We start from the raw sequence: 24,902 nt of genomic DNA, 5'->3' as shown, positions 1-24,902 counted from the left end.
AATTTACTTTTTATTTTCCTAGTTTTTGATTGAATTCTCTTAGCTTATAGGTGTTTCAGCAAATCCTTATTTATGTTATTGTAAATATGCAGCATGCCAAAGAAGTGTTGACATTTGAAAGTCTACTTGTTCTCTTTTAGTAAAACAATTTGAAAAAATGAGTTCGTGTTGAAAGATGAGCATGAGAAACATACCCCATGTAGCAGTGATCACACAACCACATGTGCTAGGAAGAATAAACATAAACAGGCAGACAGTTGCCATAACTGTGAGAAAGCTGACAGATGTGTTCATACTTTTCTTTCTAGTCATGGTAACTTTCAGGTAGATTTTACTGCCCTCTGCTGGATGGGATCAAGTCTCTTCAAAATTGTCTCCAAACTAACCCGAGATTTAGTTACCAGCACCCAGTCTTTTAGAGTTGAGATGCTTGTGTTTGTCTCACTTATGTTATACGTAAGTACATTTAATTATATGTAACCGAATGATATTTTCAAAGTGCACGCTAAGAATTACTACCCTGACTTTTAATAAGCTTTAGACATGCATTCATTCAATTATCCAAATTCCTTAGTACTTACTGAAAAAAATACTAATTTGAAGTTTATTAATAATGTCTTAAACATACTCTTAAAAGTCAAGAGTTACTACTGTTACATAGTAGGTAAGCTGGTAGGTATTTCTGCTGATAAACATAAGTTTCCCCCATATTATTCTTTAGGTAGGCGAAAACACTTTAAAATTATTTAAAATCAAATTAATTAATAATAGTACTAATGCAGACTGTAGCATACAGAATTACTTCCATATACTGGCTGGCCTATTATGGAACCAGTATTTCTTGCTTTTGCTAATAATAATTTTTGTTTAGTGAGTCATGTACAACATCGCTGATATTTGCCCCATGAACACGAGAGGCATTTGCTAGCGAGTCGGGGGATGTTGTTTTCCAAATCTAAATTTGGAATACCTATTCTTGATGAAGAATTTCTGAATAAAATGTGTTATTCATTAGTAGAGTATTCAGTGGTGTTTTTGAAATTGACAGAATTGGGTGAAATTAGAACAGCAAACGAGAAGCTCTGGCCATCACAACTCTGAAGAGAAACTTCAGCATCAATAAATCAGGGATTAGCTTGGCACTGGCACTCGCATTATAGCTGATTACTAAGAACTGAGTGTTTCGTATTTTGCTGCCAAACAGACCAAGGCATTGCCTTTAACTCCTTTCAATATTTTCCTCTTCTCCAACCTCAAACACTTAGCCAGGGAAGACACATTTAGGCTCCAGATTTAACACAATTCTGCTAAGGAAGCCGTTGACTCAGGCACTGAGAATCGATTTCTTACTAGGAAGGTGGGCGGCATGGAGGAGGGAGGCTGGGAAAGGCAGTTTGAGACTACAAAGGAAGGAGCTAAGCAGGGTGTTGCTTCCCATCCAGGGAAGCCCAAAGGGTCTGTTGGTCAGATCCCATGTAAAGGTGCTTCATCTCCCATTAATGTTTATGTGCTCACTTAACCACATTGGAGTCCACATCCAGAGCCCCAGGGAGCTCATCCTACATAGTGCTGTGAGGTTGTGGCCTGAAATGGGCCACATTCACTCTTTTCTACCTTGCTATTGTTGTTTGGGGCAAGGAACCCAATCCGCTTACCTAGCTGAAATCACTAACCTCCAGTGGAGAAATGAAGCGTGGCCTTACCAGTGTCACCCTCCACTACAATGCGCTCGTCCAGTCTGAGGTCACCTGCTGAGTGTCTCTTGACTGGCCTGGCTTTAGTCTTAGTTCTGCTCGGTCTGCTGGTTTGCTCTAGCGTGTTCCCCACACCTGTGACCTCTGTTTTTCCCACCTGATCTCCTGTCTGCAGTCCCTCTTCCCACTACTCTCCCTGTAAGGGACCATCTTCCTGTTTTTGACTGCTTAGGTCTGTATCCTCAGGGTTTCACACAGGCAGGACTGAGCGCATAGTTAATGATAGGTTATGAGACCCTTCGGTTAATAGAAAGTGGGCTGCTGGCCCACGAGCTTCAAAGGCTAAAAGTAGAAAACAGTTTCACTACTATATTTGTCTGTTCTGACATAGCTAGATTGGGATAACCCTCCCTCCCCAGATAGTCTTTTAATTACATATATCCTGTATTCTATAATGACCTTTACTTCTTCAAAGCAATTTTATATCCTTTATTCTCCTGGTTTGGGATCTTAGTATGTTTTGAACAAATCAAGAGACTTCTTATTACTCCTCACAGCTGAGCGAATCCAGGCAAATGAGATTAAGAGTCTTTGTCTCTGTAACTGTGACAACAGAGTTCTGTGCAAGCTAGAGAACAAATACTCTTTTTAAACTTCGTGTGTGTCTATAGCTCACTCTGCATCGTACATGGATACAGATGTACACACTACCATGTATGTATTATATGTGTACATAGATGCTTGTTCGAAAATACTTAACGAGAATGTAGCAGTCTGGAGAGGTGTTGTCTTTTGCCCCAGACAGCCATGTGCATGTTTTTCAGGCTCCTAAAAGGCTATGGTTCTAAAGGTTGTTTACTGCTTACTAATGAGAAAAGAAGACTTCTTGCGCTTAATTTACTTTGATAGATGCTTTTTCCAAGATCAGTCAAACCTGGCACAGTGTTCCATGTCTCTCTGAGTGGGGAGGAGGAAGATAAAGGGTATAATTAATTATAAGACCCAGGTAAGATTCCCACGCTTAAGGAGCTGTCCATCCACTGGGAATTACCTCAAGCCCAAGGCTGGCAAGGGTTCCTGACCCTGACTGCCACGTCCTGCTCTACTGGAGTTCTGCTGCCTCTCTTTGCAGAAGGGAGGAACGTGTTTGATGCTCTATATTAGGAACCACTGCGTCCTGTCTACTTGGCTACACCCATTTAGAACAATGGCCAGTGCATCTCTTCAACACAATCATCAGGCAATAGTTTGTCCCAGAAGAGACTTAGCACACAGTATGACTTGAAAGCTCTTTGTCATCACCCACACAGACTGGTGTGGTCTCAGGCACCAGGCCATGGCCGTGTGAAGACATGAGGAACGTGGAGCCAGTACAGGAAGCGTGTGCTCGCTGATGGCAGTGAAAACTTTGAGTCGGGCTAACCACAGGATAAACGGTTAGCTGGTCCAAGTTTCTCTCTGGCAACCTCCGCCTTGTTTTGTTAGTCCCCTCTGTTTTCATGGTGTCGTTTTCCCATGCTCTCATATTCCCTGAACGCCCGCCTGTTTTGCGGTCCTGAGGCTCTGGACCACACGAAACCTCCAGCCATCAAAAACAATTCTCATTTAGACTGGCAGGTTGAAATACCTCAGCGTGTTTAAGATTCGAGTTTAAGGAACTAAGATTGGTTCATTATGGCTGGTCATCCTCCCTCCCTCCTTCCCTTCTATGTATTTTGATAGGGAAAAATACTTTATGCAAAGCAAAAACTATCTATGACAAGGAGCTGATAAGAACACTTTTTGTTATACACTAAGCCCAGGAACTATCAGATGCCAGTGACTTAAGTTAACAAAGGTGTATTCTCATTCCAAGTCGAATTATCAGAATTCTCCAGATCCCAACACACTCACAAGCCAGGCTGGAGAGTTCCTACTTCCTGTGCTTGCTACACCAAAGGGAAGAGAGCTCCCTAGGGCTTCACCATGAGCCATCAGTGTGTGGGCTGGATGTGACCACTCTGAGGGACCCTGGAGAGACTGCTGTCACAAGTGTTCATTTTTTGTGTTAATTATTACATAGCACTGACGCAGCACAGATGGGAAATAATTGTTAATTTGACACTGTTTCCAGGTACTCTGATGTCTGTGGGAGTTACTTTGGGCTGATTAAGACTGAAAGAAATAACAAAGCCCATGAAGAAAAGCCCAAAGACCTCCAGACCCAATCAATCCATGTACCTCTGGGATGCTGTAAATAAGGAGAGTTGGAAGCCCTTTCACTGTATCAGTGAAGAGTAGAGTTCCAGGATGGCTCATTCATAGCCTAGTCAATTTCCTGGATATCATCTTCTGATGATTCATGAGCATAGATCCCTTTCTGCTGCTTAGCACACGTATTAGCTCACGCATTTGTGGATTACCTGAGGTGTGGGCAGTTCTGTGACACAAGCAGTTTTTGCAATCTTTGAGGATGAGTTTAAACAGTAGTATTTATGACAAGATAATCTTTTTTGTTTTTTTGGTGGTGGTGGTAGAATGGAAGTTCATTAAACTTGCATTTTAATAAGTGCAGCTATGTATATGGACAGGGCGGTGGGGTTGGGGATACCATAACAAGGCAAAACGGTGAGGTGTGATCTCCAAGCTGTTCTAACTGCACTCCAGTTCCCTGAGCATCTTCCCAGACCCATGCAGAGGGGTGCTGGGGTTGAGATGAGTGTCCCTGCCTACTGTGGTCTCCACAGACATGGCTGACAGTGAGAGTAACTCACCTTGTCAGTGTGTGTGTGTGTTTCTCGTGTTCGAATATATGGCAAGCATTTACATACAGCTTGGCCCTTAACTCTCCACTTCCACACTGTCTGACCCTCTGAGCCTGTGACCTACCTGGTCAAAAGCTGGAAGAAGAACAGACTATGGGGGTTCACTGTCAGGTGGTATATTTATCCCCAACATCACATACTTGTGATTGTGTGTTTTGCTAAAACCATCCCTGGGACCTAATGTCCCATGTGGAAAGAAATGCCACAACATGCTTGTTCTTCAGAAAGCTAGAAACCAGGTCGGGCAAGTGGTGGCAGACGCCTTTAATCCCAGCACTCAGGAGGCAGAGGCAGGTGGATCTCTGAGTTCAAGCCCAGCCTGGTCTATAGAGTGAGTTCCAGGACAGCCAGGGCTACACAGAGAAACCCTGTCCTGGGAAACCAAAGTGAGGAGGGTGGGGGAGAAGAAGAAGAAAGAAAGCTAGAAACCAGTCCTGGAGAGGGCCTCACTTTCTACAGTTTCTGTGTGTTCGAGTCACTTTGCTCCTTCGGCTGATTCCCTATGTGGGTCTGGAATCCCATAGAAGCCTGTATGCATACATACTGAGAGAAGACCTGGTCTCTCCCGTGCCTGTGTGCGCAGGCATCCTGACAGTTGTTCTCCATCTTTCCTCTAGAGTGCCTACCGCATGTTTACAAACAACACGTGTCTGAAGCACATGATCACCAAAGTCCGGCGGGACACCCACCACTTTGAACGCTATCAGCATAACAGGGACCTCGTGGGATTCCTGAACATGTTTGCGAACAAACAGCTGGAACTGCCGAGGGGCTGGGAGATGAAACATGATCATCAGGGCAAGGTAACCTGACGGAGCTACCCTAGTGAGCAGCTGAGCGGCTGTGGCTGCTCTTACGGCCTCCCTCTACCTTTGCCGTGAGGGCAAACATTCTGTCTCTTCGTTCAACACAAACCTGCACAGGCAGCTTGTTGCTACAGTCTCCAGATACCATAATTTGGAAGTAGTATATGGCACCAAGAGGCATGGGTTTGGTGGAAGCCATGTTTCCCTGAACATTCTTCTGTCTGTGCTCTGTTACCACTTTCCCCTGACTAGAGAAAAGAACTCGGAGACACTTGTTCTCCTGAGTGGTGTAACTTGTTGTAGACAGGAAGATAGGAAGTGGTCGTATTGCTTAGAGAGCGTATTAGGAATCACTGAGCCATTGTGCAAGACACTGGCCTCAGTTATAGTTTAGAACCCTGGCCTGTTTGCACCTTGAATGACTCCCTAGTTTATGATGAGAAGAAGCACATAAAGACCAGAGTGATGACATCTTCGCTTCCTGTGTAGACGGCGAACCAGAAAGCCCAGTTTTAATCAGGAAGTTGTACATGAGTGAGAAGTCACAATGAGCAGGTTGGGTTTGTTAGAAGGTATTCCCTGGTGAATGCTTTATTTCTATTTGACATTTGCTTGACACCCTCTGTGAACCATGATTTATAAATAGAGGCTTCTCACATCACAGTGAAGCACCATTGTTGGTACCACCCCTTAAAGGTAAGGAATTCTGGAGCCGAAATGGCTCAGCAACCTGCCCTACATCACCAAGTCAGGCTGGCTGAGCTGCTCTCTGAGTGAGACCATCGAGATCCATGAGGCTGTGACATTATATTTTCTAAATTTTGCATAACCAACCTCAGTTTCTCTGTCTGTATGAAGTATTGGTGTATAACATGTAAAAAGGAGGATTAAAATGGCATGATATTTAAAGTACATAGCCATTAGAGTCATTTTTGCCAAGCCAGTCTTTATTGAGCACCTATACAAAGCAGAGAAGCCTTTCACTTCAGAGGAATCCATTCGAAGAAAAGAGACAGGCAAGAGGCAGATAAATAAACTGTGTGTCAAGAGGGGATTAATACCACATTGTAGACTAAAGCAGAGGGCAGAGTTCGTGAAAAGATAGGAATGGGTGGTGTTTTAATAGGTGGTTGGGGAAGTCTCCGTGATAGAGAGGGAAGCATGAAGGACATGAGGTGAACTATACAAGGGAAGAGCGTTCAAGGCAAATGGAACACGTAAAGTGTGTAGTACATGCTGCTTTCCCTCTAGTTAGTTTGACCACTAACACCGTGGAAACCTTTCCTCTTCTCAAATTCAGCTCCCACAAATCTTATCAGAGAGCCCCTTGCAATCAAAGCAGCTGCTATCGAGAAATTTGTTTTAATGCGAGGAAGAACTCACAGATTCATTAAACTACTGACTTGTTAGACATCCCTGTAGAAATCAAGTCTCTCGCTTCCAAACAAGAGTTTAGTAGTGTGAAGCATGAATTTAGAGGAGAGGAAGAGGATGGACCCCAGGTTCAATGGCAGTGAGTCAAAATCATGACAGTGAGACTTTCCAGGCGACTAGGAAGACAGAAGCAGGGGCACCAGGGTGGATGTGAGATTGCTGCAGCTGCGACAACTTCAGTTGATGGAAAGGATGCTCAGCAACTACTTAGACTGACCAAGACCCCATCGTTAGGGCCAAGTGTGATGGCTCACGTCTGTAATCTCATCCCTGGCTAGGCTGAGCAGGATTGGCATGAGTTAGAGGCCAGCCTGGGCTACATGGTGAGTTCAAGACAAGCCTAGGATACATAGCAAGATAATGTCTCACAACAAAATGTAACATTTACTGAGCAATAGGCGTGGGTGTGCAATGTCCCCCTCCCCCCAGACCCACTGGTGAGCAGGTGGATGACTATCCTTTTGAATTGTTGTGCCCATAGCAAGGACTTGCCAGGGGGAGGTCCTCATCTGCCTCACGATACAGTTATTAACGTGTCCTTCCTTCTAGCTCCCCTAGCAGAAGATCCCCTCATGAGGTTTCTTCTATTTGTGTCTGAGTCACGCACCTATATCCCAGTGCACGCACGAAGAAACTTCTCAAAACAAGTGAATGAATGAAACATCACCTGTGGTTTCCTACAGTCATCTTCACTTTGAATGAAGCAAGAAGCTTCCAGGCTCTCTCCCTATGCCCACCCCTCCATCTGCTCTCTTACTAGCTAGAGCTCTTTCTATTGGCTCATCATTTCCCCCTTTATTTTGTATTTTATGTGTATGGTTATTTTGCCTCAGTTATCTCTACACCATGTGCATGAACTGCCCTTAGAGGTGAGAAGAGGGCCTCGGATCCCCTGGGATTGGAGTTGTTGAGAGTTGTGAGCTACCATGTGGGTGCTGGGAATTGAACCTGGGTCCTCTGGAAGAGCAGCCAGTGCTCTTCACCTCTGAGCCATCTCTCAAGCCTTTCATCTGAGCTGTTTTTAATTAATTCATAGCTTGTCTTGGATTGCTTACATTACACGTTTGTGATGTGTGCTTTAGATGTTTTTAATTTTGGAAGAGATTTTCCTTTTGGGGTGGATGATTTTTAATTAGATGACTGTGAGCTTTCACAGGAACATAGATTCAGTTTGCTTTGGGAGTTATAAGGTGAAAATGATTTTAAAGTCACACAGATGGAGGGACTAGCATAGCACATTCATTTGAGATGAACAGGGCCGGAGAGATGCCTCAGTGGTGAAGAGCACTTGTTGCTCTTGCAGAGGACCTGTGTTTCGTTCCCAGCACCCATTGAAGTTTGCAACACCATAGCCCCAGTTCCAGGGGAATTCAACGCTCTCTTCTTACCTCCTCAGGTACCAGACTAATGCATGGTACGCATACATACATACATGCAGGCAAAACACTCACATACATAAAATAAAATAAACAAATCAATAAATAATTTTAAAGATTAATAATCAAAGAGTAAGAATATCACATTAAATTTTGCACTTGGTGTGGGGAGAATGTAGAGGAGTTGGAGCCCTCAGATACTGCTGGTAGATGCATAAAATGATCCATCAGCTTTGGAAGTAGACTGGGAATTTCTGAAAATATTAAGCAAGTAGCTGTCATGTACTCTGACAGTTCTATATATATACCCAAGAGAAATATGCACCCAACATAAAATCATGCATTTGAATGTTCATAGCTGTATTACTTATAAACCAGAAGTTAGATATAAGCCAAATGTGTATCAATAAATAAATAAAATTTGGTGAAAATTCCCATTTTAAAGCTCTTAGGTTGTATAGGTTTCTGCTTCCTTGACCTCTGAGGTTAGGTTACATGGTTCTAAACTGATTTAATATCAATTATGTAGTGGTCTTGGTTTTTTTTTTAAATACTTTAATCAAATATAGAGTACCTGGTTTACACACAACAGAAATTTGTTCCTCACAGTTCTGGAGGCCGAGATGCTCAGGGTCAAGGTACTGGCAGGTCTTGTGTGTCCAGGGAGGCCTGCATTCTTCTAAGTGGTAAAAGTCATAGGTAGCTCTCTGGGGGCTTCTTTGAACAAGTACTGATCCCATTCATGAGGGTCCCGCTCTTATTGACTAATCCCCTTCCAAAGATGCTGTTTCCTCTGCCATCATTTCCGGGAAGTGCAGGTGGGGCGTGGGGGAACACTATAAACTAGAGTGCTAATGCTTTTCTTCCTGATCTTGATTTCATCTGGAGAGGTCTCTTGTTCAAAATTCCATTATGGTATTTCTTTTAGTTGTACTTCATTCTGTTATTTCCATAATGATTTGAATTCCATAACTTTGAAGCTGACAGTTAATCCAGGCTTAGTTTTATACACAATTGACCTTTCAAGACTCTGTGATCAATTTCTCTATACATCTTTTGAATTTAGGACCCAGGATTTCCCCCTAGCACACAAACCTATTCTCCCCCCAATCCACACTCTGGGCATTAAACCAGGGTCTTGTACATGTTAGGCAAACACTCTGTGACTGAGTGCCTGTATCTACTTCTAGTTCTTTTTCTAATTTTTGAGACAAGGTCTCAAAAAGTTGATCAAGCTGACCTTGAGCTCACCCTTAGTCCAGTTAGGCCTTGACTTTGGGGTCTTCCTGCTTTAGGCTCCCAAGTGCTGGGTATCCAAGAATGTGCCGTGGTCCCCAGTGCAAAGATCTCATTTTGAAGGAATCACAAACAAAGAAAAAGAATTATTATTAAAACACTTTTTTCTTGCTTCTTATAATAATAGTTTTTAAACTTTGGCACACTCAGGAATATTAAAAACAAGGGTAATTTGAGATCTGAGTAGCAGTGCTGATAAAAGTTTTATTATTTATGTGAGAAGAGATATTCATCAAATAGTATTAAAATGTGACTTATTTAAAATATCTCTGGTTCTTGGCTGAGTTTAGTAATTAGTGAGAGCTCATGGTGATAGCAGCTAGAAAACAAAAATGTACCTTTGTAGGGAGAGCTACTGATTTTAAATGCCTTAGCTTTTTTTCTCTCTGGGTTTTTTTTTTCTTTTGCTTTGTTTTGGGTTTGCAGTGGTTAATTTGATGGATTTGAGAAAATTATATCGAATTGGGAAGATTCTTGGATCCATAGCTTCTTGGCATGACCTCAGTGAGCCTGGCTTCTCTTTAATGTGAGCATTTGTACCCATGCTGTCCTGCTTTAAGAGCTGTGGTTAGCACCAAATCCCACTCCTGGTTAGATGGTAAGGCTTACAACTCATCCAGAATGTGATTATTAGTCAAGTTTCAGCATAGAAACTCATGTCTGTATGTTCATAAGCCTTTAGAAGTGATTTCATTTGGGGGCAGCCGTGATAGGAAACACACAGACATCTGCACAATGAGCTGGTGGCTGCGGCTGGTTCCTGTTCCCCCTCAAACCTGGTGCAGATCTGGACAGAGCAGGGATCTCAGTATAGTGTAAGTGTAGAGACTGATATATTTGGGATTTGTGAAAACGATGATTTACTCATAAATGAGTCCTTACTTGATCAGTGAGTGCTCGGTGAGTTACAGAGGGCCCTGTAGGCTTAACATCAGTGTCTCATTCCTTTCTTCTGAGGACCGCTGTTTTCCTTTACTGTGGTGGTCCCTTGGAATGGCCTTTCACAGCAGGGTCTGTTCTCATCCGTTTGTTTTGGGTTATGTGTGCTGTTCTTGGTCACTTCAGGACAGTCTGGCCGGGAATGTTTGCTTCTGTCTCAAATCTGCAGAATAACCCAGAGTGTTCCCCTTTTCTCTATTTGGTGTCTCTTGTCCTCTTGTGGAATTGGTGTCTTCTTACTCTGGTGGTATCAACCTTGCTCATTAAAGCAGGCTTTCAAAAATATTCTTGAAACACAAGTAGTTTTGAACTAGAATGTAAGTCAGTTGCACAGAATGGTGGGCTTCGGAGTAAGGGAGCCAAATACACCTCCTCCAGACACTGCCATTTAACCCCAAGTCCTCTGCTTTAGATGACTACAGATATGTGGCAGGCAGGTGGTAAGGCTCAGAGTGAAGGTGTCAGCTGCCAAGCCTGATTGATGACCTATTCAATCTCTGGGATCCACATGATGGAATAAAATACCCAACTCCTACAAGTTACCCTATGACCTTCACATACGTGCCTTCTCTCTCTCTCTCTCTCTCTCTCTCTCTCTCTCTCTCTCTCTCTCACACACACACACACACACACACACACACACACACACACACATACATACACATACACACAATCCAAAGAGAAGACACAAAGCAGAAAGCCCCAAGTAGACACGGCTGGTTCCCGTGAAGATATGATGGGTGAAATTTAAGACCCCTGTCACTGGGAGGAAGTTGGTGGGGCCCCTGCATCGGGCCAAGACCAACACAGGCTGGTTTCCTCCCCCTCCATTTCTTTGCTTTGTGCTCTCAAACACAGTCAACTAATGCAAGGTATTTTCCCTGTTATTTCACCTGGGTCTAAATTAAAACACAAAGGAACTTCAAGCCGTAAAAGTGATGTGTCATAAACTCCATGTTTTTAAAGTAAAAATGTAAAAAGTAATAGTGTTTTTTATAAAAAAAAAAAAATCTTTCCGTGGTTTGTTGTGCTTCCCCTCCGTAACTCCCAGCTTATTGTAAACCCGTTTCTGTACCCAAGTCTGTACCTCTGGGAGCTGGGACTTTGAGAGTGACATTGGGAGTTTTGGTGTCACCGTGATCTAAACAGGCACCTCGAGTGACCACCAATGTTGCAGTTGATGTTTGGAGGGCAAATTTGAGAACAAAATAAACATTGGCCTGCTGGAAGTTACTAAAGGCTTGAGGATGTTTGTGTGGCCAGAGAGGTAACCACACTGTAGAGTGGTGTCAGGCACTGGCCCGGGTCTCCATCCTCTGTCATTATTTACTGGGTCAAGTTCTATTCAGCTCAGTGGGTAAAAGGCAACTTGGTATTTGGAACTCTCACATGAATTCCAAAAAAACTCCGTTCGGAATATAAACTCCTCTTTGCAAGATTATAGGGTGGTTGTTGTATTATGTTTTTCTTTCTTTTGTTCCGTTTATTTGACGAAACTTGTTACTTTTGTGGCATATCTCTTTAGTTGTTTTTCCACAAGTAAGATCATTTGTGGAATGGCCTGGCTTAATCATCTCAAGCTATTCAGCAGCCCAGGAGATGGAATGAGAGGCTGGATGTATAGATAGTCCACTGCTTTTAAGGACCTCTTGCCGAATTGTTAAGTGGTAAAAGATACCAAGTCAAAAAACCCACAGGGAAATAAATATGACCAAAGTATATTAGATGTGGTTACTAAAGGAACACAATGATACCCATTATTTTATATAATTAATATAGGTTCATAATACCTTTCTATTGTTAAAAAAGCACAAATTAAGCCGGGCGGTGGTGGCGCACGCCTTTAATCCCAGCACTCGGGAGGCAGAGGCAGGCGGATCTCTGTTGAGTTCGAGGCTAGCCTGGTCTACAAAGCGAGTTCCAGGAAAGGCGCAAAACTACATGGAGAAACCCTGTCTCGAAAAACCAAAACACACACACACACACACACACACACACACACACACACACACACACACACACACACAAATTAGTAGATATAGAATGCAGATGACAAAATAAGAGTGTCGTCTTTCTAGGGCTGTGTGACATTTTGAGTGAAGGGATGGAACAAACTTGGGCTTCGTGGATGTTTCTGAGTAAAATGCTAAGTTTTTAGACTCTGGAAGGAATCGCCTAAGTCAGGAGATGGATTTTCCCTTTCTTTTTAAGTTCGCCTCATGACTTGCATTGGGATTTTAAAAACATACTATTTTCAGAGTCAACAGCAATGCCTCTGTTTTCCATGGAATATGTATTGATTTGAATAACTCCATTTTTAGTCCTCCACGGTGATGTGCTCTTATTTAAGAGAATGGAAAGTGATAGGAGGGGCCGCCTGTCTGTAGTGGGGTGGGGGCTGGGGCGGCGGCGGCGGCAGCTCTGTGTTTTGCTTTGTTTACATACAAGTCCTTTCATATAGATTCCTGGTTTGGCAAGATATTAACTGGAAACAATTCCAAGCTTCTTCAGCTTAGATTTGTTGAGAGCCTGCGGTTGGTATTTCTTCATAAATACTGATGGCTTTTCCTTTGCTTAAAATAATAGAAGTTTTTTTTTCTTTAAAAAAAAAAGAAGAAAAGAGAATTGTGTAAAGAAAGATATGTATTTTGTTTGGCCTCGCAAAAATACCACTTGGCTCCAAGCATCCCATATTTCTTGACTCTGCCTGTGCCCTGGAGCTGTGCAAGGGTAGATGTTTTTAAAATGAGATTGGAGTCTGGATTTGCATTCCTCTCAGTTTTTGTACTGTTGTCTTAGTTGGCCCTGCACTGGAAAGCCTGAGTGAATTTCCTTAATGAAACCTAACAGTAGGGAATGGTGCTTTAGAAAATGCTCTGCAAGCAGCTAATTGGAAAAGGACTTACTTCTTCAGATGATTGCTTTTTAAATGAAATTTCAGACAATTACATGCTAGATAGACTCTTATAAGTCATTGCAGGCTATTCAAAAGTTGTGACGTGAAAGTGACCCAGAATTTAAAAAAAGGACCAGGTCAGCTTCATTGCTCACTTGAACTAGTTAGCATTCCCTGTGGAAAGTGATCCACTTTTCCGATATAATTGATGTGTGTCACCGATGGAGCAAGCCAGCCTACAAGGTGCACGATGATTTTTCATGCTTCTTCTGCTTTCTTACTCATGGTCGTGCTGGAGATGAAACCCAGGCCCGTTTTACTTTAAAGTAGCCTACATTTTTCATGACTTGACGGTGGCCTGAGTCACTCCCCTTTACACATATAAAGCAAAATGCTAAGGAAACCCACCCGAGGTTACACAGAGGACCCTCAGAAAAGCCAAAACACATGCAGAGTAATTGCTCCTGGGTGCTGTTTTTTGTTCGTGCCCTAGATCTGTGGTACTGATGGAGATTTTCAAGACCTTTCCTCTCAAGTGCTTGAGACTGGAAAAGCATGTGTAAACAGTATACACATTCCATTGACTCTGAAGCAGAACCCCTTGTGATGGTCGCATAGCCCTCCCTGCCCACGGCCATGCCTCCAACATGTTAGTGGTGAGAGTTGATCCGGTCCTGTGGACAATGCTGCTGAGTCAGTAGCAGTCTTTCCAGCTTGCAGCAGTAGAGAAGCCAAGTGCTGTGAGTGAGTGGCTGGTTCTCAGCCCAGTCCAAGGCCTGCTTAAGTGCTTTGCCAAAAGCGAGTTTGGTATGACATGTGAGGGAATGAGGAAGGACCCAAAAAGTAGGATATTATGGTAGGCAGAAAGTAGCGTAGAAGGAGAGGAGATATGAGAAGGAGAGAGTGGGGGTTAGTTAGGCTATGGGTTCAAGTCCCAGCTTTGTAAGTTCCCAAGTGTGTCACTGAAATCTACTACTGTGACACAGCTATGTTCATAGTGACCAATAACCAGATGTCGTTATTTATCAATTAATGAAAAATCCCTTGCTGAGAGGGTGGCTCCAGTTTGAAGTTTAGAGAGGGCACGCTTGCTTTGCGGTGGAGATTTTGAGGGGACCAGCTGGGGTTGGCTTGTGTGGACTGTGACAGAACACCTACACAGAGTTTACTTGAGAGGGTGTATTACCCCCATGTCTCTCCCCATCCTTCCCATTTCTTTCCGTCTTTGGCTTATCCATTCCCATTGTTTTAGTGGGTTGGCTGTTACATCCTTACTTTAGGGGACAGGGTAGAGGATGAGCAGAAGGACCCACCTATGTCCCTAACAAACAGGTTTCCTTCAAGTGGCATATTCCACTTAGTCGTGAACCCTCAGATGCCAGGGCCCAGGGAGAATGGCTTTCACTGTTTCTCTAGGGGTTCATGTGGTTTGTTTCTCCACCCTTGTGCGTGGACTGACGCGAGAAACTATGGCATGTTTAGGGAAAACTACTTTTCATGATAATAGCAGGAACTCATATTTGAAATGCCATAGAAATAGTGTTTAAAAATGTGCATGACCCTTCTCATCAACCTTTTTAAAACTATACATGTAATGTCATAATTTAATTTAAAAAAAATGGAGGCAGTTTGCCCAACATGGCATCAGTAGGGAGTGGCGGGGTGGAGCTGAGAAATGGACATGTCCTTTCGGGGTCCCAAGCGCTCGATGATTACTTTGCTTCCTACTTCGAATGTGTTCGTCTGAGAGTTTATTCATATCTATAACTTGAGTTTCAAAACTTTCTCTCCTATTTAGTTCTTCTCAAGTTTCCTAGACCTTATGTTTCGTGTTCTATCTTTAACTGTTTCTGTGTTTTTCATGGATTTTAATTCTGGGCCAGTTAAGTTGCAGCTGTCACTTCATACTTGGGTGGGGATTCGGTTTGGAGCACTTGGTTATGTATTCCGCAGGTCAGCCCTGAAAGCTATTGAGGATGGCAGGGTGAGTAAGAAATAGTCCCTTCCCTGGAGGCAGTTACATAATTCTTTAGAGAATGGGTTTTAAACAAGCCTGTTAACATCAAATTAGGTTCTGACATTATATGCAAATCGGCGTTGACCTACATGCAGACACCCATTTGCCCTTGTAATTACGAGCGCATCACAGTGCCTCTGATCGCCACCCATCTCTTGAAAGCATTCCTAAGGTACTAGATAATTAGGCAATACTATTTTAGCACTTTTTATAATTTCCCTTAAGTAACCTGGTTTATATTATTATGTCTGTAGTAAAATCTTGATGCTAATTTATACAAAAAAGAGACTCGATAATATCTGCTTTTTAAAGGCAGGAGTTAAACATGCTTATTTGTAGAAATGATTGCTACTTCATGACATTTTGAATAATGTCAGGAATAATGAACAGGTATATTAGAAACCAACATGAAATGAAGGCTGGCATGAAATGTGAGGCCAAAGCCTGTTAATACAAGGCTATGGAGCCCTGCCACCCATGTACTTTTCACAGCATTGAGAAAAAGGATGCTTTGTCTCTTAGGATGGCGAAGACCTACTCAGTGTGTGGACTTAGAAATCCCATAGTGTGAGAAGGGATTGGAAGCATTCTTGTTCTGTCCTTTTTTGGCTTTGTTTAGTCAAAGAAGGTAAAAAATCAAATACTTTGATTTTTTTTTTGTTTTTTTTAGGAACTGTGAAAACTATTCAAAGTTTTGGGATGACCAAAGACAGTGGGTAGCCATTAGAAACTTTGTCTTAGAGTGGTGGTGTCCTCAAAGTGCTGAGAAGGAAGAGTTTTCTAAAAGGTTTGAGGAATAAATGCGTTTAGGAGACAGGAAACTACTGGTTTGGTACTTAGGTAAAATGAGGCCCTCAAATAATGGGGTCATTCTCGGGCTCAGAGGGAACAGAGAGGACTGGACACAGGAAAACAGGAAGAGACTAATAGCTGACTGCGCTGGAAAAGGAAGGAGGAGGAAGTCATTGATGGTGGCATTTCAGACGATTAGAATTTTATAATCACCAGGTGTGGGAGGGGCCTGTGAGCACCGGTTAAAGGGGTGCAAATGCCCCTTTTACCCATCGTTATGATCGTTGTTGTGTTCTGAAACAGGACTCCCCATGTCAACCAGGGTAGCCTCCTCTCAGGATGCCTTTGCTGGATGTCAGGGTGCTGGGACTACAGGCATGTGCCACCACACCCTGCTCCAAATGGCCACCCCGTGGCATCCTTGTAAGATCACATCTCTGATGACTATCTCAACGCTCTGTCCTGCCTTTCTCCACTCCGCCCTTTCTCAGTGGATATCAAGGAATTCTTCCAAGGATTGGAAATGGTGAGAAAATGAAACTAAGATGATTACTCCGAAGTGGGTAGTCTCCTGACTGTGTGATGCGCTAGGTCTCCTGAGACATGTATGTCGTGTGTGCTGACTACTCCCCTGATGCAGTGGATTGTATCCTAGGCATTTTTCGTCGACCACAACTCCCGAACCACCACGTTCATTGACCCTCGGCTCCCGCTCCAGAGCAGTAGACCCACAAGCGCGCTGGTTCATCGGCAACACCTGACGAGGCAACGCAGCCACAGTGCCGGTGAGGTGAGTTACGGCTGTTAGGGGCTGACCAGTTGATTGACAGTAGCTCCTAGGATACGGATGTAGTGCTTTGTGAAACTGTGTTGCCTTTTTGTTGTTTGTTTTATTTACTGTTTTTATTTTATTTTTGTTTAATTTAGTTTGGTTGTTTAGTGTATCATTTAGAGGCTTAGAAAGTTTTGGAATGTTGACAAGGTTTCTCTGAAAATACCTCTAGGCTAAATTGCAAATTTAATAGTTGGGGTATATGATGAAAGATTGAAGAATAGAGTTTCGTATTTAACTCAGAGGGAATTGGTAATGCCAAATGCTCACAGAAGATAATACTCCCTTTGCACATCCAAGGACAGTCTCGGAAGAAAACAATGAATGAACTTTTAGTGGGCTGAAATTGTGTTAACTGCAGGGAAGAATTTCTTAAATGAGGTTTACTGGATGCCATTAAGATATCCATCCAAGGGCAAATCTATAGGGCTGTGGAATCCTCGCTGGCATTGTCTAAAGTTAGAATGTATTTGACGGAAGTGATTTATGTGCCGGCTGCACAGAGAAAATGGTCTGAACTGAGACCGACCGGACTCCACTGTGTTCTACTTTGCCAGTGTGCAGTGGTCTATGGTAACCACACGAGGGCTCTCCAGTACCCTAGCCCCAAACACACAAAAAAATCCCTTCTTGTTTCATTTTTCTTTCAACAACCTAAATGCATGGAAGGACTGTTTGTGGTTGAAATTTCTTCTCCTTAATATAAGTTTATGCTTTGAGTGCACACTGTGGTTTGGTGTACATAGTTTCTAAAAATTCCCTTAGACAAATGGAATTAAGATTCTTTTTCCTGCCTGCCATTTCTAAATGCATATCGTATTTCTAATATTATATTGTAGGTCAAATATTCTGAAGGCTTTATTATAAGAAAAAATTATGAATGCAATAAATAATTGGATTCAGTTCATCAAAATTCCACCCCTGGAATTTCCCCTCATGCTGTTCATACTGCTTTAATGCATCATGTGCTCACTGTTTATAAAAGAATATACATGAGAAGCTCATATAAAAATGATATATAAGTCTAATGCAGGGTGAGGTATGCATGAAAATATTTATGTTTTATGAGCAGCCAATAAATCTTTATCATGCTGTCCTGTAAACCATTAGTAGTGAACTGGAGGATACTTACAGCATTCATCTTACCAAATACAACCGAACTCTCACCCTTGGACCTTGCGTGGATGTGTGGCATAATTAGGGCTCTGCCTGGCTTTATCACTCGGACAGTGCACTTTAACCCTTTACTGTACGGTGACCTCACAAGCTGAGGTTGGCTGTTGTGTCTAGTCGGGATGATGTTTCTGGGAAAAGCAAGAGATGCCTAACTGTACTTGCACTGTCTTTTGGTGCCTCCTGCCCCAGAACTTTAATTGCTTTCATGGTCTATGAGTGGAAGAGGGCCCCTCGAGAGTATGTTAGCAACTTAGTGAACCTCTCTTCCTGTTGATGGGAACGGAAGAGTGAAACAGAGAGTGGCCCAGCACGCCGCCACATTATTGTCCAGCCTTTCTCCAAGAGTATTCTTTGTGAGGCAGCCCTTTGGAAGCGTTACAGCTTGAGGCATTACCTATATTTCTTGGAGGAATTGAGCACTGTCTTGCGGTCTGGTTTTAAGAAGTGAAGTCTTCAAGACCTTTGGCTGTTCTAGGAAGTGTTGACACACGGCCTCCTACTGACTGGAGGGAAATTACATAGACTGGTGTCTGAAACGCTAAGTCCTCTGCCCGAAGATGGGCAGATAATAACTGAATCTTCTCAGAGTGGCTAGCTGTGTTCCGTGAAGCCAATAACCCAGACGAAGCAGGCTGAGAAACTTCTGGTAATGTAGCGGGTCTTCACGGATGCCATCCTTGCTGCGTTCAGCAGTGTCTGCAATCAGTAGAAATGCTGGTGTCTCTGCTGTGGAAACAAATGCTTTCTGTGGTACAGACGCGTTGTGGTTGAGAGTGTGAAGAATATAAATAACTAACACTTATTTCCCACATTCTTTTTTTTTTTTTTTTTTTTTTGGTTTTTCGAGACAGGGTTTCTCTGTGTAGCTTTGCGCCTTTTCCTGGAACTCACTTGGTAGCCCAGGCTGGCCTCGAACTCACAGAGATCCACCTGGCTCTGCCTCCCGAGTGCTGGGCCCACATTCTTAATGTGGAGAGAAAATTTAAAACTATCTTTTAAAGGAATGAAAGTAAGAGTGAAAACCCCTTGATAAACTTTTAAGGGGCCCACGAGGATGCTGGGGCAGAGGGTCTAAAACGCTTGCTGCACAGGTTGGAGGCCTGACTTTGACCCCTGGAACCCATGAAAGAATGGAAAGAGAGAACTCACTCCTCAGACTTAGCCTCTGACCTCCACATGCACACCGTGGCACCCTCTCCCCACCTCCCACAATAATATATAACATTACAGTTCTTCAGGACCTGAGAAAGAAAGCTATATCTTAGTAACTCTTTGAGATAATAATGTGGGCTTTCTTGTTTATTGTTTCCAGCTTTATTGGACCAGAGGAAACAAATCGTAAAACTATTAGTAAAGTAATAACAACTAGTTTTGAAATATGCACCGAGCACCATGGGAGCTCAGAGGAGAAGATTATATTTAAGCTCAGCTTGAAGAGAAGGGAAGGCTTCATGGAGGACGGGGCTGTTTGAACTATACTTTGAAGAGTGAGGGAGAGCATTCCTGGAAGATAAGCAGGCAGGGTAGGGCAGAAAGGCTGTTTCTAATGTGAAGGGCTGTAGAAAGGGCCTCAACAAATATCCAGCAGATGCAATATGATAAAATGGCAATGAAGATTTCAGCGGGGGGAGATAGGCGCTCCATTTGAAAAGCACCAATGCATCAATCCAGTGTCACCTCCTGTCCTCTCCTCATGGCTCTACTTGTCTCAAACGACTTCTGGAATATGAGAGAAAATGCTAGGAAAGAGGCCAAAGCAATGTTAGAGTTTCCCGTTAAGAGCACAGATGAGTGGTTTGGGGTATCTATTTGTAGGGGTTTCTAAACCTGTAAGAGGTGCAATGCATAATTCAGGCGAGGGAGACCATTTTTAGATCTTGCACACCTGCTACTGTTAGCTGTCTGGTGTGGGAGGCTCAAACCAGAAAGAGCTGTTACACCAGATCCTCTAATGGGCATATAAAATTGCTTCTGAGGAGATAATGTCCTAATGCATAGCCCCACAGGAAGATTCCTGCTGCTCAGCTCCTCCTCTGCTGAGGCAGGGAATTCCCTCGTCTACCTGGCTAAGTAAAAGAAGGAATATCCTGGCACAGCCCCAAAACGAGTTGTATCACCCAGCTTTTCCCTTTGACTGTGTTATGGCAGTTGGGGTTCTATCCGCGCACATGATCCTGAGCAACAAGTCTACGATTTTGCGTCTGCAGACTTGGTAATTACAAGCAGATTGAACTACTGAGCCACACCTGCTCACTGGCCCCCACTTCTGTCAAGGACAGGCCTGTGTCCCTCACCAGCATCCAACCTTAAGAGCAGACCTTTCAAAGATCTGGTGTCAGCCCCGTTACTGGCACCCATTCTGGTCAGCGGGTTATTTGCCATAAGTGTTTTGAACAACGTGGTTTTGAGATGCCAGCACGAAGCCCTGTGGCTCTTGGTGCAGACATAAATGTTGCTTGCATTCGCAGGTAGGAGAAGACTCTCGGCATGCGGGACCACCAGTTCTTCCCAGACCGTCCAGTACATTCAATACAGTCAGCAGGCCGCAGTACCAGGACATGGTTCCAGTGGGTATGTTAGCCCTTACTACAAATCTTTATCTGTGCCACCGTGGTATTGTGTAGAGTGCATGCTATGCTAATGTGTGCCTCCCGCCAGCCTTCCACTCTTTACCCGGTATCAGAAAACTACTGTGTTGTCCTTAAGAAACTTACCACAAAACCCCCGTCTCTTGAGTCTCCGAGAGCTTCTGTCTTATAAAATCCCATAGTCCTACTTACCGAGTATTGGGTTGCTGAAGGCAAGAAAAACTAATGAGATAATATGCAATCATTGTAAATTAAGCATTTGAACAAACATATAATTAGAATATATCGCATCCTGAGATAGAATTTAAGTGGTATGTGAATCTGTGGTAGCCTCACACACTAACCACATTCTTAAGGGCTTTTATAACAAATAGAAAGCAGCGAAGCCTCCAGAAGAGTAAGCTGAGATAAGTGGATGTAGACTCACAGGTCTGAAAACCATTTTGAGCTGTTGTTAAAATGATAAAGCTGAAGTATGTTCACGGTCTCCAATCCGGAGCCCCTGAGGCATGCAGAATGGACAATCTGCTGTGAAGCAGACAGACCCCCTCCCCACCTTAAAGCAGAAGAAATTTCTCTTTGTTTCTGCATCAAAAACAAAGATACTTCCCTGCCAGGGGAGATACCGTGATTGTGAAGGTGGTTTTCCCAGGGCAAGACACCCCCATTGTACTCCAGATGAGCTGGCCCTGTGGTTTCCCAAAATGTGGGAAACTTGACCACATCATTTGTGGTGGTGGTGGTGGTAGTGATAGGGGTGCATTGGCACTCTACCCTAGAAACACACACACACACACACACACACAAAACCCCTTCGTCACAAAACACAGTGTAATACTCATGACCTAAAGAAGTTCACAACCACCAGATATCTAGGGTTGATGTCTACATTTATAATGTCATTCATTATTAATATGTAATGTGTTAATGAATACTACATATAGAACTTTCAAGAGCTATAAAATTATTGCATAAGAAGTATCTCATCTCTGATTTTGGGTGGAATATAAAAACAATTCCATTACAAAAGTGTCTTCCGTTCACATGCCATGAAATGTTCCTTTAGGGATCCCTGGCATTGATATTAGAATTCTGTCTTAACAGATAGCATTTAAAAGCCTTTAAAACATTTAGCTAAAATATGTGTGTATAGACAGTGTGGTGTTTCCAATGCAGCTACCTATAGAATTACAGGGCTTTCTGTTGTTTTGTGAATTCAGACACTCCAACCTTGGCTCTCCAGATTATATTTATTATCCATTTCTGATTATTATTAATATAACTAAGCAGAATAATCTTAAGCATATGGATTCATTTTCCTGACCGAAGAGGTAATAATGGAACCCCTAGTAAATTTTCATGAGCAATTTTGACATGTCTACAGCCGTGTTAAGAAGGGTGTAGATTGTGTAAAATGTGTGCTTTACCTGGAGGTGGTGATTGGTGCTTCAGTTGTTTAGACAGTGTGTTTGGTGCGGAGCTGTTCACATTTGGCATTTATTTCCACGTCGAGTTAGAGAACAGCTAGCTGGTCATTAGCACCGTGGCTGTAGCTGTCACTATTTGGGGGGATCTCTCGTTCTACCCCTTTACCTCTCTGGCTAGCTCCTATTCAGCCAGAAGATGGTTTCCCACTTCTTACGGTTGTTATTTCTATGAGGTTGTCTGCTGTTGGCATTTTGGTGATGGTGGTAGTTTTGGTTTGGCTTGGATTTTGAGACAGAGTCTTACAGTGTAGCCCATGTTGGCCTCGAACTCAGTTCTCCTCCTTCAGTCTCCCAAGTGCTGGGATTATAGGCCCGTACCATCGTGCCTGGCTTTCAGGTTGATTTTTGGTAACTTTAAAATGATGAATATCTAGAATCTTGTTAGTAAACTAATCTTGTCATTTGAAAGTAAATATGGCTCATCAGATGAATTGAAAAAACAAAAGCTCTTGGTCTAATTGGAGCAGGCAGATTCTGTGTCTCAGGGAGCTGCTCTTGGATCAACCCAAGCTAGTTGTTTCTGTGACTCACGGATCCATTCTTGGTCTTATCAGGGCTCTTGGTCCAGTCAGAGCTGACAGATTCTGTGTTTCAGGAAGCCTCTCTTGGTCCAATGAGAGGTGGCGGATTCTACTTCTCAGAAAGCCACTCTTGGTCTAATGAGGGCTGGCAGATTCCCTGTCTCCTGAGGTTACTCTTGGTCCAGTGACGGTTCTTCGTCTAGTGAGAGCTCTCTCGCTCTCTCTAGGTCTGAACAGAGCTGGGGGTTGGTTTCCAACCCTCAGGAAGTGGCTGGGGTCTCTCGGGTAGATGGGTATGGGGGCAGGGCGTGTAGATTGCAGGGTGGCTGACGGGTCTTGGTGAAGGGGGAGCCTTCCCGCAGGAGCCCTGCCTGCTGGCTGGCAACTGGGGGAAAAAGACTAGCAGGTAGCATGTAGCAGTTGTAAGCCCGAGAATCATGTAACACCTTAGACAGAATTGGAATGTAAGCGTCTATGGCCCGAGGGGCAGAACAGCTCCAACCTGAGGACTTGGGTGAAATGAATGTTAGCCATAAAACATAGTTTTCAAAGTCTGAATTAATATCATCATAGAAGTAGTAGTAGATTTTTTTAAAGAATTATTGTTTTTGTTGTTTTTCAGCCTACAATGACAAAATCGTTGCATTTTTGCGTCAACCCAACATCTTTGAAATTCTCCAAGAGCGTCAACCTGATCTTACTAGAAACCACTCACTCAGGTAACCAGGGTGTTGGGATTTGTTCCAAGGGACATTAGCACCAACATAATAAAATCTTAGTGACACGCCAGTCATCTGGGGGACTTGATTTCCTTCTGACGTTTACAAAGATAGGTGGAGATGTTCTATCGTCGATACCCGCTTGCTGAAGTCCCAGTGTCTCTGCTAAGTACAGGGCTTGAGTCAGATTGGCTAAATAAACTAGAATCTTCCTTACAGAAGAAATAGCAAAAGGAAACAAATACACACAGCCAAGAATCCATCGCAGCTTGAAAAAAAAAAAAAAGACAGACATTTTAAGTACAGCTTGAATCAACAAGAGTGGTCTTCAGTTGAACTGAGATTCATCAAGTCCCAGACTGGACATTCCATTTTTCCTTAAGGAAAACACGGTGGAACCCAAGGAGAGAATCTGATTCCTCTGTGTGAACCCTCCTCCAATATCATACTCATCTCCCTGTCCCTTCCTAAATATGTGCTCCACTTCCCCGCCAACCCAGCTGCTTTGTGGGTTGTCAAGCAGGGGCTTTCTTTTAAAACTCTCTGCCTTTGAAACCTTTCAGCTCCACGGTGGCTCTTAGATCCTGATACAGGATGGGGTTTCCCAGTTTCAGGGTGCTGTGCGTCGCTGGCGGTAGCAAAAGGGAAATCTTATATAACTTGGTGCCCACTTGATTTACACAGTACTTTTAATGGTAGAAATGCATTTGCTAATGATGTCACCCTAGTGTATAGCAGTGGTTCTCAAAACTTACCCGCCTTGTGTTCACCTAAAAAATGTAGGAGCTTTAGAAAATGCAAAGTGCTGGGCCTCACCCCCAACACACACACATACACACATTTCTCTCCCTTCCATACTGTCTCCAGAAATGCCATCCCAGAAGCATGGGTAAAACCCAGGCACTATTTTCTTTGAGCCTCTTCATGTAATTCTACAGCACAGCCAGGTATAATAACCTGGCTAGACACTAATTTGATGATTAATCGTGTGATGTGTGAAATCGTTCTTTGTATTCTTGACTATGTGACTTTCTTGCTCTAATTTGAATTTTCAAGTTCTCATTTTTCAATTAGATTCTTAGATCCTTTCTGCTACAGATCACATCCAGCTTACCTGTCCCTTGAGGTCTGTCCCTTGCTGCTCAGATATCTAAAGCACTTTCTATGCAGTGAATAAACTAATTGCCAATATTATGACACAGCCCTTACCTTCAGAAACTTTATGTTTCTGAGGACTAGAAACTAGGCAAAATTTTAAGTCTGGCATGCAAATGATGCCTGTGTTAAAATCCTGGTTCCACAAAGTGAGCTCACAATGGAGTCCCAATGCTGTCTTCACATAAACATGCTGTTCTTCATCACCAAAAAATGAAACAAATATGGATTTTGAATGTTTCTTCCTTAGGGCATCCCCTCAGCAATCCACGGTCCCCTAGAGATGAATAAAATTGCAGAAGTGAGTTTAACCTTCAATTCTAATTAAGGATCGTAGAGATCCTGAACCTCCTCAAAGCACAACAAACAA

General features: G+C 43.1%; 1 protein-coding gene and 1 pseudogene across 6 annotated transcripts in view; both read left to right on the top strand.

Moving 5' to 3' along the window:
* Hecw2 (HECT, C2 and WW domain containing E3 ubiquitin protein ligase 2) overlaps positions 1-24,902 on the top strand; it is a 355,297-nt gene that overhangs the window by 258,153 nt on the left and 72,242 nt on the right. For all 6 annotated transcript variants that reach the window (XM_052749448.1, XM_052749450.1, XM_052749449.1 and 3 more), the window contains 4 exons: positions 5,116-5,301; positions 16,710-16,844; positions 20,531-20,633; positions 23,281-23,377. In XM_052749448.1, coding sequence (XP_052605408.1) covers positions 5,116-5,301; positions 16,710-16,844; positions 20,531-20,633; positions 23,281-23,377 — 521 coding nt within the window. The remainder of the gene's footprint in view (positions 1-5,115; positions 5,302-16,709; positions 16,845-20,530; positions 20,634-23,280; positions 23,378-24,902) is intronic.
* LOC128118049 (uncharacterized) lies at positions 21,253-21,428 on the top strand (annotated as a pseudogene).

Source organism: Peromyscus californicus, unplaced genomic scaffold (genome assembly GCF_007827085.1).
Source record: "Peromyscus californicus insignis strain IS unplaced genomic scaffold, ASM782708v3 Scaffold_21__1_contigs__length_65335640, whole genome shotgun sequence".
NCBI lineage: Eukaryota > Metazoa > Chordata > Mammalia > Rodentia > Cricetidae > Peromyscus > Peromyscus californicus.
Note: the sequence above shows the minus strand (reverse complement) of the source record. Positions and strands in the feature narration are given on the sequence as shown.